Source organism: Ranitomeya variabilis, chromosome 2 (assembly GCF_051348905.1).
Source record: "Ranitomeya variabilis isolate aRanVar5 chromosome 2, aRanVar5.hap1, whole genome shotgun sequence".
In the NCBI taxonomy this organism is placed as follows: Eukaryota; Metazoa; Chordata; class Amphibia; order Anura; family Dendrobatidae; genus Ranitomeya; species Ranitomeya variabilis.
This window is the reverse complement of record NC_135233.1, coordinates 220,285,367-220,300,865: the sequence shown is the minus strand read 5'-3', so window position 1 is coordinate 220,300,865 and position 15,499 is coordinate 220,285,367. Positions and strand designations below refer to the sequence as shown.

General features: G+C 41.3%; 1 protein-coding gene across 1 annotated transcript in view; it reads left to right on the top strand.

The window, feature by feature from the left end:
- Nucleotides 1-1,596: 1,596 nt before the first annotated feature.
- Nucleotides 1,597-15,499, top strand: part of LOC143804980 (myosin-4-like) — a 71,329-nt gene continuing 57,426 nt past the window's right edge. Inside the window, exons 1-6 of the mRNA XM_077283663.1 lie at nucleotides 1,597-1,636; nucleotides 1,764-1,976; nucleotides 2,067-2,210; nucleotides 2,339-2,495; nucleotides 2,572-2,599; nucleotides 9,892-10,006. Of these exons, the coding sequence (XP_077139778.1) occupies nucleotides 1,776-1,976; nucleotides 2,067-2,210; nucleotides 2,339-2,495; nucleotides 2,572-2,599; nucleotides 9,892-10,006 (645 nt within the window). The 5' untranslated portion in view covers nucleotides 1,597-1,636; nucleotides 1,764-1,775. The remainder of the gene's footprint in view (nucleotides 1,637-1,763; nucleotides 1,977-2,066; nucleotides 2,211-2,338; nucleotides 2,496-2,571; nucleotides 2,600-9,891; nucleotides 10,007-15,499) is intronic.

Here is a 15,499-nt window from a genome sequence, read left to right as displayed (position 1 = left end):
TCATCAATCTGGCTCCAACTTTCTCTGATTGCTGTTGCCAGATCAGCTTTGCAGGTTGGAGCCTTGTCATGGACCATTTTCTTCAACTTCCACCAAAGATTTTCAATTGGATTGAGATCCAGACTATTTGCAGGCCATGACATTGACCTTATGTGTCTTTTTTCAAGGAATGTTTTCACAAATTTTCTCCATGGAAGGATGCTTTATCATCTTGAAAAATGATTTCATCATCCCCAAACATCCTTTCAATTGATGGGATAAGAAAAGTGTCCAAAATATCCTACATAAACATTTATTGAAAATGTAATGACAGCCATCTCCCCAGTGGCTTTACCGGACATGCAGGCCCATATCATCAATGACTGTGGACATTTGCATGTTCTCTTCAGGAAGTCATCTTTATAAATCTCATTGGAACGGCACCAAACAAAAGTTCCAGCATCATCACCTTACCCAATGCAGATTCTTGATTCATCCCTGAATATGACTTTCATCCAGTCATCCATTTCTTACAGTTTGGTCACAGACATTGACTCCAGTTTCCTCCCACTCATTCCTCATTTGTTTTGTTGTGCATACCGTTTTGGAGACATATTGCTTTAAGTTTCCAGTCTTGACGCTTTGATGTCTTCCTTGGTCTACCAGTATGTTTGTCATTAACAACCTTCCCATGTTGTTTGTATTTGGTCCAGATTTTAGACACAGCTGACTGTGAACAACCAATATCTTTTGCAACATTGCGTGATGATTTGCCCTCTTTTAAGAGTTTGATAATCCTCTCCTTTGTTTCAATTGACATCTTTTGTGTTGGAGCCATGATTAATGTCAGTCCACTTGGTGCAACAGCTCTCCAAGGTGTGATCACTCCTTTTTTGATGCAGGCTAACGAGCAGATCTAATTTGATGCAGGTGTTATTTTTGGATATGAAAATTTACAGGGTGATTCCATAATTGTTTCCTCAGAATTGAGTGATTCCATAATTTTTCCCCTATGCTTGGTTAAAAAAAGTAACCATTACTGAATACCACATTTTTTGTTCTTGATTTCTTTTAGTGTTTCTTAAAGCCAGAAAGTTGCCATTTGAAATTACTTTAGGTTTGTGCCATGTCTGTGACCTGCTTTTTTTCTACAAAATTAAACAACTGAATGAACATCCTCCAAGGCCGGTGATTCCATAATTTTTGCCAGGGGTTGAATATCGCATCCACAACCAGCGCTCTACTTCTGCTAGCAACCACTGGCCAATTTCAATTTCTGAACAGTAGTTCACAATTCTCCTGATATGTGGGCATCACATCCTAGATGACAGAGATGTCTATGGCTTGAATGTCCCTTTAGAGTTACTTATATGCTATTTCCATTCCTTGTTAGATAACTCAAAATACTTTATTCCCTGGTTGTGCTAAAAGGTAAGTGGTGATGTGAAAAACAAGGACAGAAAGTCCACAAGACCACTGGAACAATAATTAATCTGTTCATGCTAATATTTATTAATTAGACGTAAATGTAATACAAAACATAAAGAGGGACAACTAAACAACAAAATCAACATAATAAAATATGTGAAATAATCCCTTTTCTCTACTAGGGTTAAAGTGGACAGTAACATACAAAAACTATTTTTTTTGAGGACAGGTAAAAAGACTTTCATTTTGTTCACAGTAACCATACTATATATTTTTAATAAAAACGTTATTGGTAATGTTGCCACCATTTTTTTACATCATATAATGATTAATTTATCTAGACTATATTCTTACAGAATCCAGCAAACATGGGTGACGGTGAAATGGCGGTCTTTGGTGATGCTGCACAGTACCTCCGTAAGAGTGACAAAGAGAGACTAGAAGCCCAAACAAAGCCTTTTGATGCCAAGAACACCTGCTTCATAGATGACCAGAAGGAACTCTATGTGAAAGCTTTAGTCACGTCTAGGAATGACGGAAAAGTCACTGTGAAAACCGCAGATGATAAGGTAATGAGAACAATAAATTGAATAAATGAAAGGACAAGTAGAAAAAAATGTTAAGTAAAAAACATTTATTTTATTTTTCTTCTACTCAAGACTTTAACTGTAAATGATGATCAGGTTTATCCTCAAAATCCACCAAAGTTTGATAAAATTGAAGACATGGCCATGATGACTCACCTGAATGAGGCATCTGTGCTGTTTAACCTCAAAGAGCGTTATGCAGCTTGGATGATCTACGTAAGTCAACTCACTTAACTGAAAATTGACAGCTTGTATCTAAAAAAACCCTGAAAATGTGTAATTGAAACAAAAAGTTTGTTAGTCTCAATTTTTCTAATACAATCTTTTTTTCGCATATATTACAGACCTACTCTGGGCTTTTCTGTGTCACTGTCAACCCCTACAAGTGGCTGCCAGTGTACGACCCTAAGGTGGTAGCTGGGTATAGAGGCAAGAAGCGTGTGGAAGCCCCACCACACATCTTCTCCATCTCTGATAACGCCTATCAGTTCATGTTAACAGGTAGAGTCTTCTTTTAAGAAGAATCTTGATTGTGAGCTACATAGCATTGATTTTCTATTAATGTTTATTTTGACAGATCAAGAAAATCAGTCTGTCCTGATTACGTAAGTTAATCATCCTGTTCCTATTTATTAATTATATATTTTGATATTTTATAATGTCATAGTAATGTAGCAATACTACCTGATTAAACTGTTTGCAAAATATCCATTAATCATGTTAAGATTTCTAGTGAGGTGGAAAAGTACAAAGGTATTATTGTTCATAGCCTTTTTGCTCTCAGTTCATTGATACCATAATTCTGCTCTATGTAATTAGGTTAAAGTAAATTTACCATTTATTTCACATTTACATTTCATGCAAAGATATCAAAGTTTGTAGTGATATAATAAGCCATATTTCCTTCCGTGTACTTTCGCTAATGTTGAAGATGACTTCAGTGACAAAATGCATGAGCTATTATCAAACTTTGTACTTACAATCAGAGGATCCTCTGGTGGATGGTCTATGGTTCTTCTGAAAATTGACAATCCCTCGTCAGGGCTTATCTCGTTTTTAGACTACTTGACATCTAACATTATTGATTATCTAGCTTTTATATCAAATGGAAAAAACACAATTAACTAAGTAATACACTTGTCGATTTTTACGGGTGAATCCCAACAACAGAAGTAACAAAACTTATTTAATATGCGATAAAACTTTCTATTTTCTTCAAGGGAGCTGTAAAATTTTCATCAAAATCCCTGGCTGCCCATGAATAAGACTCTAAGGGCATGTTTACATGGACCAACTGGCAGCACGATATGTAAACCTTTATTGCTCGGCGGTCGTTTAACCCCTTAACGACCGCTGCTAAGGGTACTTAAACCACAGTGGAAAAAGTGAATAGCGCCCCCCAGAGTCAGATTTTCTCTGGGGTCTCGGTTACCGGGGGTAGCCGAGACCCCAGAGAACATGATTCGGGGTTTTTTTACCGACCCCCGAGTTGCGATCGCCGGTAATTAACCGTTTACCGGCAGTCGCAAAAAAAAAAAAAACGCGATTTCCCATTTAATTTCTCTGTCCTCCGATGTGATCGCACATCAGAGGACAGAGAAATGGGGTCCCCGATCGCCCCCGATACTCACCTGTCTCCCCCGGTGCTCCTCGTGGCTCCCGATGGGCGCCGCCATGTTCTTCCGGCAAAAAAATGGCGGTCGCATGCGCAGTGCGCCCGCCGGCCAGCACCCGGGAGATCTTTGGGGTCTTGGCTGCCGGGGGTAGCCGAGACCCCAAAGAACATGATCGGGGTCGGTTTTTACCGACCCCTGTTTTGCGATCGCCGGTAATTAACTGTTTACCGGTGACCGCAAAAAAAAAAAAGCGATGTGTAATTCTCTGTCCTCTGATGTGATCGCACATCAGAGGACAGAGAAATAGGGGGATTCGGGGACCCTATCATACTTACCGGTGTCCCTGGGTCCTCCTGTGTCCTCTTCTGGCCGCCGGCTTCTTCCTTCTGTAAGAAAATGGCGGGCGCATGCGCAGTGTGCCCGCCAGGATCTGCTGGCCGGCAGCTAGAGGAGTTGGGGCTAAATTTAGGGTTAGGGTTAGGGTTGGGGCTAAATTTAGGGTTAGGGTTGGGGCTACATTTAGGGTTAGGGTTGGGGCTAAATTTAGGGTTAGGGCTGGGGCTAAATTTAGGGTTAGGGCTAGGGTTAGGGTTGGGGCTAAAGTTAGGGCTAGAGTTAGAGTTGGGGCTAAATTTAGGGTTAGGGTTGGGGCTAAATTTAGGGCTAGGGTTAGGGTTGGGGCTAAAGTTAGGGCTAGGGTTAGAGTTGGGGCTAAATTTAGGGTTAGGATTGGGGCTAAAGTTAGGGTTAGGGTTGCGGCTAAAGTTAGGGTTAGAGTTGGGATTAGGGTTTGGATTAGGGTTGGCATTAGGGTTACGTTTGGGATTAGGGTTAGGTTTGGGATTAGGGTTAAGGTTAGGGTTGGGATTAGGGGTGTATTGGGATTAGGGTTAGGTTTGAGGTTAGGGTTGAGATTAGGATTAGGGGTGTGTTGGATTTAGGGTTCTGATTAGGGTTATGGTTGTTTTGGGGTTAGGGTTGTGATTATCCTTAGGGTTGTGATTAGGATTATGGATCGGGTTGGAATTAGGGTTAGGGGTGTGTTGGGGTTAGGGTTGGAGTTAGATTTGGGGGGTTTCCACTGTTTAGGTACATCAGGGGGTCTCTAAACGCCACAGCCAATTTTGCGCTCAAAAAGTCAAATGGTGCTCCCTCCCTTTCCGAGCTCTGCCGTGCACCCAAACAGTGGTTTACCCCACATATGGGGCATCAGCGTACTCGGAATAAATTGGTCAACAACTTTTGGGGTCCAATTTCTCCTGTTACCCTTGTGAAAATAAAAACTTGGGGGCTAAAAAATCTTTTTTGTGGGAAAAAAAATATTTTTTATTTTTACAACTCTGCATTATAAACTTCTGTGAAGCACTTGGGCATTCCAAGTTCTCACCACACATCTAGATAAGCTCTGTGGGGACTCTAGTTTCCAAAATGGGGTCACTTGTGGGGGGTTTCTACTGTTTAGGTACATCAGGGTCTCTGCAAACGCAACATAATGCCCGCAGACCATTCTATCAAAGTCTGCATTCCAAGATGGCGTTCCTTCCCTTCCGAGCTCTGCTATGTGCTCAAGCAGTGGTCCCCCCCACACATGGGGTATCAGTGTACTCAGGACAATTTTGACAACAACTTTTGGGGTCCAATTTCTCTTGTTACCCTTGTCAAAATAAAAATTTGGGGGCTTAAAAATCTTTTTTGTGGAAAAAAAATTTTATTTCTATTTTCACGACTCTGCATTATAAACTTCTGTGAAGCACTTGGGCATTCAAAGTTCTCACCACACATCTAGATAAGTTCCTTGGGGGGGTCTAGTTTCCAAAATGGGGTCACTTGTGGGGGGTTTCTACTGTTTAGGTACATCGGGGGCTCTGCAAATGCAACATAACGCCCGCAGACCATTCTATCAAAGTCTGCATTCCAAAACGGCGCTCCTTCCCTTCCGAGCTCTGCCATGCGCCCAAACAGTGGTTTACCTCAACATATGTGGTATCAGCCTACTCAGCATAAATTGCACAATAAATTTTGGGGTCCAATTTCTCCTGTTACCCTTGTGAAAGCAAAAATTTGGGGGTGAAAAATCATTTTTGTGGAAAAAATATGATTTTTTTATTTTCATGGCTCTACATTATAAACTTCTGTGAAGCAGTTTGGGGTTCATAGTGCTCATCACACATCTAGATAAGCTCTTTGGGGAGTCTAGTTTCCAAAATGGGGTCACTTGTGGGGGGTTTCTACTGTTTAGGTACATCAGGAGCTCTGCAAATGCAACATGACGCCCGCAGACCATTTCATCAAAGTCTGCATTCCAAGTGGCGCTCCTTCCTTTCCGAGCCCCGATGGGTGCCCAAACAGTGCCCCCACCCACATATGGGGTATCAGCGTACTCAGGACAAACTGGTCAACAGATTTTGGGGTCCAATGTCTCCTGTTACCCTTGAGAAAATAAAAAATTGCAGGCTAAAAAATCATTTTTGAGGGGAAAAAAAAGGATTTTTTATTTTTACGGCTCTACTTTATAAATTTCTGTGAAGCACTTGGGGGTTTAAAGTGCTCACCACACATCTAGATAAGTTCCTTAAGTGGTCTAGTTTCCAAAATGGGGTCACTTGTGGGGGGTTTCTACTGTTTAGGCACATCAGGGGCTCTCCAAACGCGACATGGTGTCCGATCTCAATTCCAGCCAATTCTACATTGAAAAAGTAAAATGGCACTCCTTCTCGTCCAAGCTCTGCGGTGCACCCAAACAGTGGTTTACCCCCACATATGGGGTATCGACGTACTCAGGAGAAATTGCACAACAACTTTTGTGGTCTAATTTCTCTTGTTACGCTTGTCAAAATAAAAATTTTGGGGCAAAAAGATCATTTTTGTAGAAAAAATGCGACTTTTTATTTTCACGGCTCTACGCTATAAACTTCCGTGAAGCACCTGGGGGTTTAAAGTGCTCACCACACATCTAGATAAGTTCCTTTGGGGGTCTAGTTTCCAAAATGGTGTCACTTGTGTTTTTTTTTTACTGTTTAGGCACATCAGGGGCTCTCCAAATGCGACATGGCGTCCGATCTCAATTCCAGCCAATTCTACATCGAAAAAGTAAAACGGCACTCCTTCTCTTCCAAGCTCTGCAGTGTGCCCAAACAGTGGTTTACCCCCACATATGGGGTATCGATGTACTCAGGAGAAATTGCACAACAACTTTTGTGGTCTAATTTCTCCTGTTACCATTGTCAAAATAAAAATTTAGGGGCAAAAAGATCATTTTTGTAGAAAAAATGCGATTTTTTTATTTTCACGGCTCTACGTTATAAACTTCTGAGAAGCACCGGGGGGTCTAAAGTGCTCACCACACATCTAGTTAAGTTCCTTAAGGGGTCTAGTTTCCAAAATGGGGTCACTTGTGGGGGGTTTCCACTGTTTAGGCACATCAGGGGCTCTCTAAACGTGACATGGCATCTGATCTCAATTCCAACCAATTCTGCATTGAAAAAGTCAAACGGCGCTCCTTCTCTTCCAAGCTCTGCGGTGCGCCCAAACAGTTGTTTACCCCCACATATGGGGTATCGGCGTATTCAGGAGAAATTGTACAACAACATTTATGGTTAAATTTCTGTTTTTACACTTGTGAAAATAAAAAAAAGGGTTCTGAAGTAAAATGTTTGCAAAAAAAAAGTTAAATGTTCATTTTTGCCTTCCACATTGTTTCAGTTCCTGTGAAGCACGTAAAGGGTTAATAAACTTCTTGAATGTGGTTTAGAGCACCTTGAGGGGTGCAGTTTTTAGAATGGTGTCACACTTGGTTATTTTCTATCATATAGACCCCTCAAAATGACTTCAAATGTGATATGGTCCCTAAAAAAAAATGGTGTTGTAAAAATTACCCTTAAAATTTTGTTTCCAAAATTGTGCTGATGTAAAGTAGACATGTGGGAAATGTTATTTATTAACTATTTTTTGTGACATATCTCTCTGATTTAAGGGGATAAAAATACAAAGTTTGAAAATTGCAAAATTTTAAAATTTTTTGACATATTTGTTTTTTTTTTTTCATAAATAATCGCATGTAATATCGAAGAAATGTTACCACTAACATGAAGTACAATATGTCACGAAAAAACAATCTCAGAATCAGCAGGATCCGTTGAAGCGTTCCAGAGTTATAACCTCATAAAGTGACAGTGGTCAGAATGGTAAAAATTGGCCTAGTTATTAAGTACCAAATTGGCTCTGTCACTAAGGGGTTAATAGCCTGTATAAACAGCCATATCAAAATAAACAATGCCCAATGAGCGATCTATAAAACATTGTTCAGTGTGCACAGGCTGTCATGGTTCTCAGCAGTGCGAGTCCTGTTTACACAGGACAATGTACTGCCGAAAAATATTTTTTGCAGTCCACAAAAGATAATTTCACCTGATGAATGAGCGTTACACTTCACCAGGTAGTCAGCAGCCTGTTTAGACTGCAAGATGAGTGTGAAACAAGTGTTTGTAAGAACGCTTGTTCCCAATTATATTTTAGTGTAAATGTAACTTAAATCTCTAAATATTAAAATTATTTCCTATGGAAGAGGAGAGCATCGCTTTCAATCTCTATATCCTTATTCGCGGACTGCAGGACGGTTTGAAATGAAGATGTGGGGTGAGGCTAATTGTAAAATACTGGTAAATTAATTTTAACAAGCCTGTCTCACTAAGGAAAGCAAAATTACCACTGAACTGAGAGCAAAAAGGCTGGGAAAAAATATGACCTTTGTGCATTTCTTCCAGTTAGAAACCTTAAAGCACCACTCCGGCTTTTTTGTTTCTATTTTACTGCCGGAGTAGTATAACTAATGCATCTTTCCTGCCCCTAGTAATACGAGCTGCTGTCTTCTTGGCAACACTAGAGTCGTCCTCCACTGGTGACCTGTAGGATTGCTCCAGTGTTTGCTGGGCGAGCCGGAGGTCACTTCTCAATGCAAGTCTATGAGAAAAATAATGAGGCACTCATGCTTTTGCATTGATAGCTTGTAACCACTAGCTCCGACTTCCGGTCAGTCAGAAAATGTGGTCACAAGATGGTGGAACAGGATAACAGTGATGCCGGGAAGAGCAGAAGAAGGTGACCGATAAATATATTACTACATTAGTGATATCACTCTGGAGGTGAAATAAAGACAAACAAAAAAACCCAGAGTGGCGCTTTAAATTAGATGGATATTGGATGTTGCAGTTAAAGTGAATCTGTCACCAAATCCACCAATACAAAAATGCAAACATTATTAAATTAGTATCTTAGCCCTGAAGAGCCTGCAGTAATTACGGTACTTTGCGAATACATGTCAGAATGGAGGCATAATATGTATGTAAGCAAAAAAACTGAAGTAAGATGCACTGCCAGCAGAGTCACAAATGTCCAAATAAAAATAAGGTGCATAAAGTATTTTTTTCCTGTAAAATTTGTTTGAAGAACAGTATATTCTCTTCATCTGGTCCAATAGTGAAAAAATACTAAAAGAAGATTCTTATTTATACATACAGACTGGTGACTGAAAACTATTCCAGCAAAATTTGTGCTCCAGAAGCCAAATTGCACTCTTTCCCTTCTGAGATCTGTCTTGTGCTCAAGCAGTAGTCCACCACCCCATAAATTGTAATGCCATACTCTGGAGAAATTGCATAATGAATTACAGGGGCACATTTTTCCTTATTACCTCTTGTAATGAGTCCACAGGTACCGCCAGCTGGAGTGTGCTGTCTAAATGATCACTGAGGATATATTACACAGTACAGAATTGTGAAATTAACTGTAGAGTAGAAAATTTAAATTGTAACTATTGAGACAATAGTCATGTGACCATGATGACATCATCATTGATCCTTCTGCACTTCTATGTTGCAGCCTGCTTATGATTGATCAGCGTCATACAGGAGACAGAAGTACACGCCCCCAGTAAAAACTCTCACTTGGACTTAACTAAAGTTAACTCATTAGGTGCCAAGAACACGATTGCTAATATTTCCACAAAGGAGAGGCAAAATTAAAAAAGTTTTATCTGCTCTGCACCTACAATTACATGGTGTGCCCAGCTCATTTACATTATGAAATCTGGTTGCAGATCCATCTTATGAAATGAACTGCTATTAAACCTGAATGAAGTTGTGTAATATGGCTGATCTAAAACAAATTTGCACTCTTTAATATGTAGAAAAACTATGGAAACTCCCATCTAAATTTTGACATTTCGGTGTATTATACTTTAGCTTTTTATTTATAATTTGTTCTACCTCTATTTTTATCTCCAGTGGAGAATCTGGTGCTGGAAAGACTGTGAACACCAAGCGAGTCATTCAATATTTTGCAACAATTGCAGCTATTGGTGATTCTGGAAAGAAAAAGGAATCTTCCAACAGTATGCAGGTAACTTCTTATACTGAGGTACATACACTGGTGCTTGAAAGTTTGTGAACCCTTCAGAATTCCATATTTCTGCATTAATTTGACATAAACCTACCGTATATACTCGAGTATAAGCCGACCCGAGTATAAGCCGACCCCCCTAATTTTGCCACAAAAAACTGGGAAAACTTATTGACTCGAGTATAAGCCTAGGGTGGAAAATGCAGCAGGTACCGGTGAATTTCAAAATTAAAAATAGATGCTCCATACCGTTCATTATGGCCCCATAGATGCTCCACATAAAGCTGTGCCACATATAATGCTCTGCACTGTTCATTATGGCCCCATAGATGCTTCACATAAAGCTGTGCCACATATAATGCTCTGCACCGTTCATTATGGCCCCATAGATGCTCCACATAAAGCTGTGCCATATATATAATGCTCTGCACCGTTGCCCCATAGCTGTGCCATATATATAATGCTCTGCACCGTTGCCCCATAGCTGTGCCATATATATAATGCTCTGCACCGTTGCCCCATAGCTGTGCCATATATATAATGCTCTGCACCGTTGCCCCATAGGTAGCTGTGCCATATATATAATGCTCTGCACCGTTGCCCCAGAGCTGTGCCATATATATAATGCTCTGCACCGTTGCCCCATAGCTGTGCCATATAGTGCTCTGCACCGTTGCCCCATAGCTGTGCCATATATATAATGCTCTGCACCGTTGCCCCATAGCTGTGCCATATAGTGCTCTGCACCGTTGCCCCATAGATAGCTGTGCCATATATATAGTGCTCTGCACCGTTGCCCCATAGATAGCTGTGCCATATATATAGTGCTCTGCACCGTTGCCCCATAGCTGTGCCATATAGTGCTCTGCACCGTTGCCCCATAGCTGTGCCATATAGTGCTCTGCACCGTTGCCCCATAGCTGTGCCATATAGTGCTCTGCACCGTTGCCCCATAGATACTCCACATAAATCTGTGCCATTGCTGCTGCTGCTGCAATAAAAAAAAAAAACACATACTCACCTCTCTTGCCGCAGCTCCCCAGCGTCCGGTCCCGGCGTCTCTCTGCACTGACTGATCAGGCAGAGGGCGGCGCGCACACTATATGCGTCATCGCGCCCTCTGACCTGCACAGTCAGTGCGGAGAGACGCCGGGAAGATGGAGCGGCGCCCGGCGTGTGGAACGTGGACAGGTGAATATGTAATACTTACCTGCTCCCGGCGTCCCGCTCCTTCCCCCGGACAGCTGGTCTTCGGTGCCGCAGCCTCTTCCTCTATCAGGGGTCACCGTTACCGCTTCATTAGAGAAATGAATAGGCGGCTCCGCCCCTATGGGGGGTGGAGCAGCCTATTCATTTCTCTAATGAGCGGTCCCACGTGACCGCTCAGGGGAAAAGGCTGCGGCACCGAAGACAGTGGGACGGGCAGGGGGAGCGACAGGAACGCCGGAACTAGGTGAGTATATGACAGTCCTCACCCGCCGACCCCACCACCGATCATGACTCGAGTATAAGCCGAGAGGGGCACTTTCAGCCCAAAAATTTGGGCTGAAAATCTCAGCTTATACTCGAGTATATACGGTACATCAAATTTTCACACAAGTCCTAAAAGTAGATGAAGAGAACTACCGTAAATCAAATACATGAGTCAGAAATAATAGGCTGTTTCTTTTTTTAAATGTGAAAAATGATCCTAAATCACATATCTAACTGGAAAAAGCAAGTGAATCTTTGTTTTCAATGTGTAGCCCCCTTGTGCAGTAAAAACTACATCTAAAATTTTTAATGTAATTGTTGATTATTCCTGCACATTGGCTTAAGGGAATTTTAGCAACCCTGTTATGTCGGTGGGATTTCTCCCATTAATTGCTCGCTTTAGATTCTTCCACATTTATATAAGGTAAAGTCTGGACTTGGCCATTCCAAAACTTTAATTTAATTCTTCTTTAAATAAACCTTTTGTAGAGCAACATGTGTGCTTTAAATTGTCGTCTTGCAGCATGACGCAAATTCTCTTGAGATTCAGGCCATGAACAGATGTCAAAACTATGAATTAACACATGTGGAATTATATACTTAACAAAAAAGTGTGAAACAACTGAAATTATGTCTTATATTCTAGGTTCTTCAAAGTAGCCACCTTTTGCTTTGTTGACTGCTTTGCACATTCTTAGCATTCTCTTGATGAGCTTCAAGAGGTAGTCACTGGGAATGGTCTTGCAACAATCTTGAAGGAGTTCCCAGAGATGCAGAGATGCTTAGCACTTCTGGCCCTTTTGCCTTCACTCCGTGGACCAGCTCACCCCAAACCATCTCACCAGCACCCCATCACTCTCCTTTTTGGTCAAGTAGCCCTTACACAGCCTGGAGGTGTGTTTGGGGTCATTGTCCTGTTGAAAATAAATGATGGTCCAACTAAACGCAAACCGGATGGAATAGCATGCCGCTGCAAGATGTTCTGATAGCCATGCTGGTTCAGTATGTCTTCAATTTTGAATAAATCCCCAACAGTGTCACCAGCAAAGCACCCCCACACCATCACACCTCCTCCTCCATGCTTCACGGTAGAACCAGGAATGTAGAGTCCATCCGTTCACCTTTTCTGCGTCGCACAAAGACACGGTGGTTGGAACCAAAGATCTCAAATTTGCACTCATCAGACCAAAGCACAGATTTCCACTGGTCTAATGTCCATTCCTTGTGTTCTTTAGCCCAAACAAGTCTCTTCTGCTTGTTGCCTGTCCTTAGCAGTGGTTTCCTAGCAGCTATTTTACCATGAAGGCCTGCTGCACAAAGTCTCCTCTTAACAGTTGTTGTAGAGATGTGTCTGCTGCTAGAACTCTGTGTGGCATTGACCTGGTCTCTAATCTGAGCTGCTGTGAACCTGCGATTTTTGAAGCTGGTGACTCGGATAAACTTATCCTCAGAAGCAGAGGTGACTTTTGGTCTTCCTTTCCTGGGGCGGTCCTCATATGAGCCAGTTTCTTTGTAGCACTTGACGGTTTTTGCCACTGCACTTGGGGACAAGTTTCCCAATTTTTCGGACTGACTGACCTTCATTTCTTAAAGGAATGATGGCCACTTGTTTTTCTTTACTTAGCTGCTTTTTTCTTGCCATAATACAAATTCTAACAGTCTATTCAGTAGGACTATCAGCTGTGTATACACCAGACTTCTGCTCAACACGACTGATGGTCCCAACCCCATTTATAAGGCAAGAAATCCCACTTATTAAACCTGACAGGGCACACCTGTGAAGTGAAAACCATTCCCGGTGACTACCTCTTGAAGCTCATCAAGAGAATGCCAAGAGTGTGCAAAGCAGTCATCAAGGCAAAAGATGGCTACTTTGAAGAACCTAGAATATAAGACATAATTTCAGTTGTTTCACATTTTTTTGTTAAGTATATAATTCCACATGTGTTAATTCATAGTTTTGATGCCTTCAGTGTGAATGTACAATTTTCATAGTCATGAAAATACAGAAAAATCTTGAAACGAGAAGGTGTGTCCAAACTTTTGGTCTGAACTGTATATATATATATATATATATATATATGTATATATATATATATATATATATATACACACTCTCTGGTACGGTCCCCGCCAAGCTTCCCAATAAATGAAGTAAAAAAACTATCTGCAACCACCAATCGTTTATACAGGCTGACTTGATGTCCAACATGTAGCTTATGGCTTTAGAGGTGCGGTTTACAGAGGGAGAGGAACAGAGCTACTAAATTTTATATACTCAATCCGGAAAAGTAGGATGTGTTTATAAAAAATATACAAAGATGTTGCAAAATGGGAATAAAACAGTACAGTATACAAATACATAAAATAAAAGGGATAACAAAAGATAAGTACTAAACCTGTGTCACGGAAATGGTATAAAGGTTAGCAGAGGGATGAACTTTTTTAGAAAACTACATAGCACTGTGTCTTCCAGGACTGACGAATGACAAAAACTCATATGGGGGGCTTGTTGTGGGATGTGCTAGGTCTTTAGAAGATTATGAGATCCCCAGCTTTTAGGATATTTTTGCCCCTGGAGGTCCTAGACGGCCCGGGATATATTGTTGTCATGTTTCTGATCACGATTTTACTTTTCTATTGTTATGGCTTGACTCTGGGACTCGATCTGGTGATCTCTGGCTCTGTGTCAGTTTCCCTCTCTGTTGGACTACAGCCTGTGCTGTCTCTGTCCAACTGCTGATAATGCTCCTGTCTTTGCTTTGCTGTGTTGCTTCTATGCAGTTGTATTCTATTTCTCGCTTTGTTTCCTATCACATCTGGGGAAGGGCTATTTTTGCTGGCTATATTCCAAATTAGGTGGGTGTTTGGATTTCCAGCTCCTCAGTGATTATCAGGATTAGCTTGCTGAGGTTTATTCTATTGCTTCTACTGCGATTTGTTTTGCGTATTCCCCTTCTCAGCTATTTTACCCTTTGCTTACATTCAGGTCTGGTGATTTTCAAATATACCAAAAGTCTTTTGGGATTCCTTTCTTTTCCTTTCATCGCTCATGTTTGTGTGAACACGTCTTTAGCTCTATCTATGTCTCACCCTCTTTCCGTGTGCACTCCGTTTTGTTGTTGTGGTTTTGGGTTACACGCTCTACAGTTAAGGACACTCATGGTCAGCCGATGTTGAGTGGGGTGCCATTGCGTAATTTTAAGGTGTCAACCTCCTTGGTCAAGCAGGAACAAATCAAGGTCAGGTTAGGGAGTTGCCTAGTCTGTATATGAACCAGTGGTGTGCAGGTTTAACATTCCCATGTTTTTTTCATCACTGTGTGTTACGGATCAGTCAGAGCTTCTATAGAGCTGAAATATGGCATGGATAGCGTCATCCATCTGCTGATATTAAGTTGGAGTTGTTAGGTCATCCTTACGGTGATGTGAGTGAATGCGTTATGTTCATCCCTTCACTACTACTCTGAAAATACATCTCACATAAATATCAGAGTGATACAAACCCCAATATTCTTAACTGACCACTATATTCACAGTGTCTGAGATAATTCCTTTGAACAGAGGAAGCCCCTGGCTCAGGAAGTGCACTTCTCCATCATTGAGTATATGAATCTTGGACTTGGTGGTTGGCTCTGAGCAGATCCCCTACTATAATTACCTGCTCACCGCACGAGGTCCTAATTCAGTGGAGGTTGAAGTGTTAACTTTTTTTCACTTCCCCAGTTATATTTAATCCCACATGTTCAGAGTGATGTCGATATGTCCTCTCTACGGACATGCCTTTATGGATTTTACAAATTTTTCTCTACAACATCTAGGCTCCCTCTTCTGGGTTTGCTCCTCTCCAGGTGTTTTCCATCTTCCCATTTTGGTCTTCCCGATCAAATTCTGGGTTGAGCTTTATATGCATTTCCTTCCTGGCTATACCGCTAGGTAGACTTTTATGATAAACACTTGTTTAATTCCTGCAGTGAGTCTGGGTTTTTTTCATTCCAAGTCCCTTTTTCCTTTCACCTCT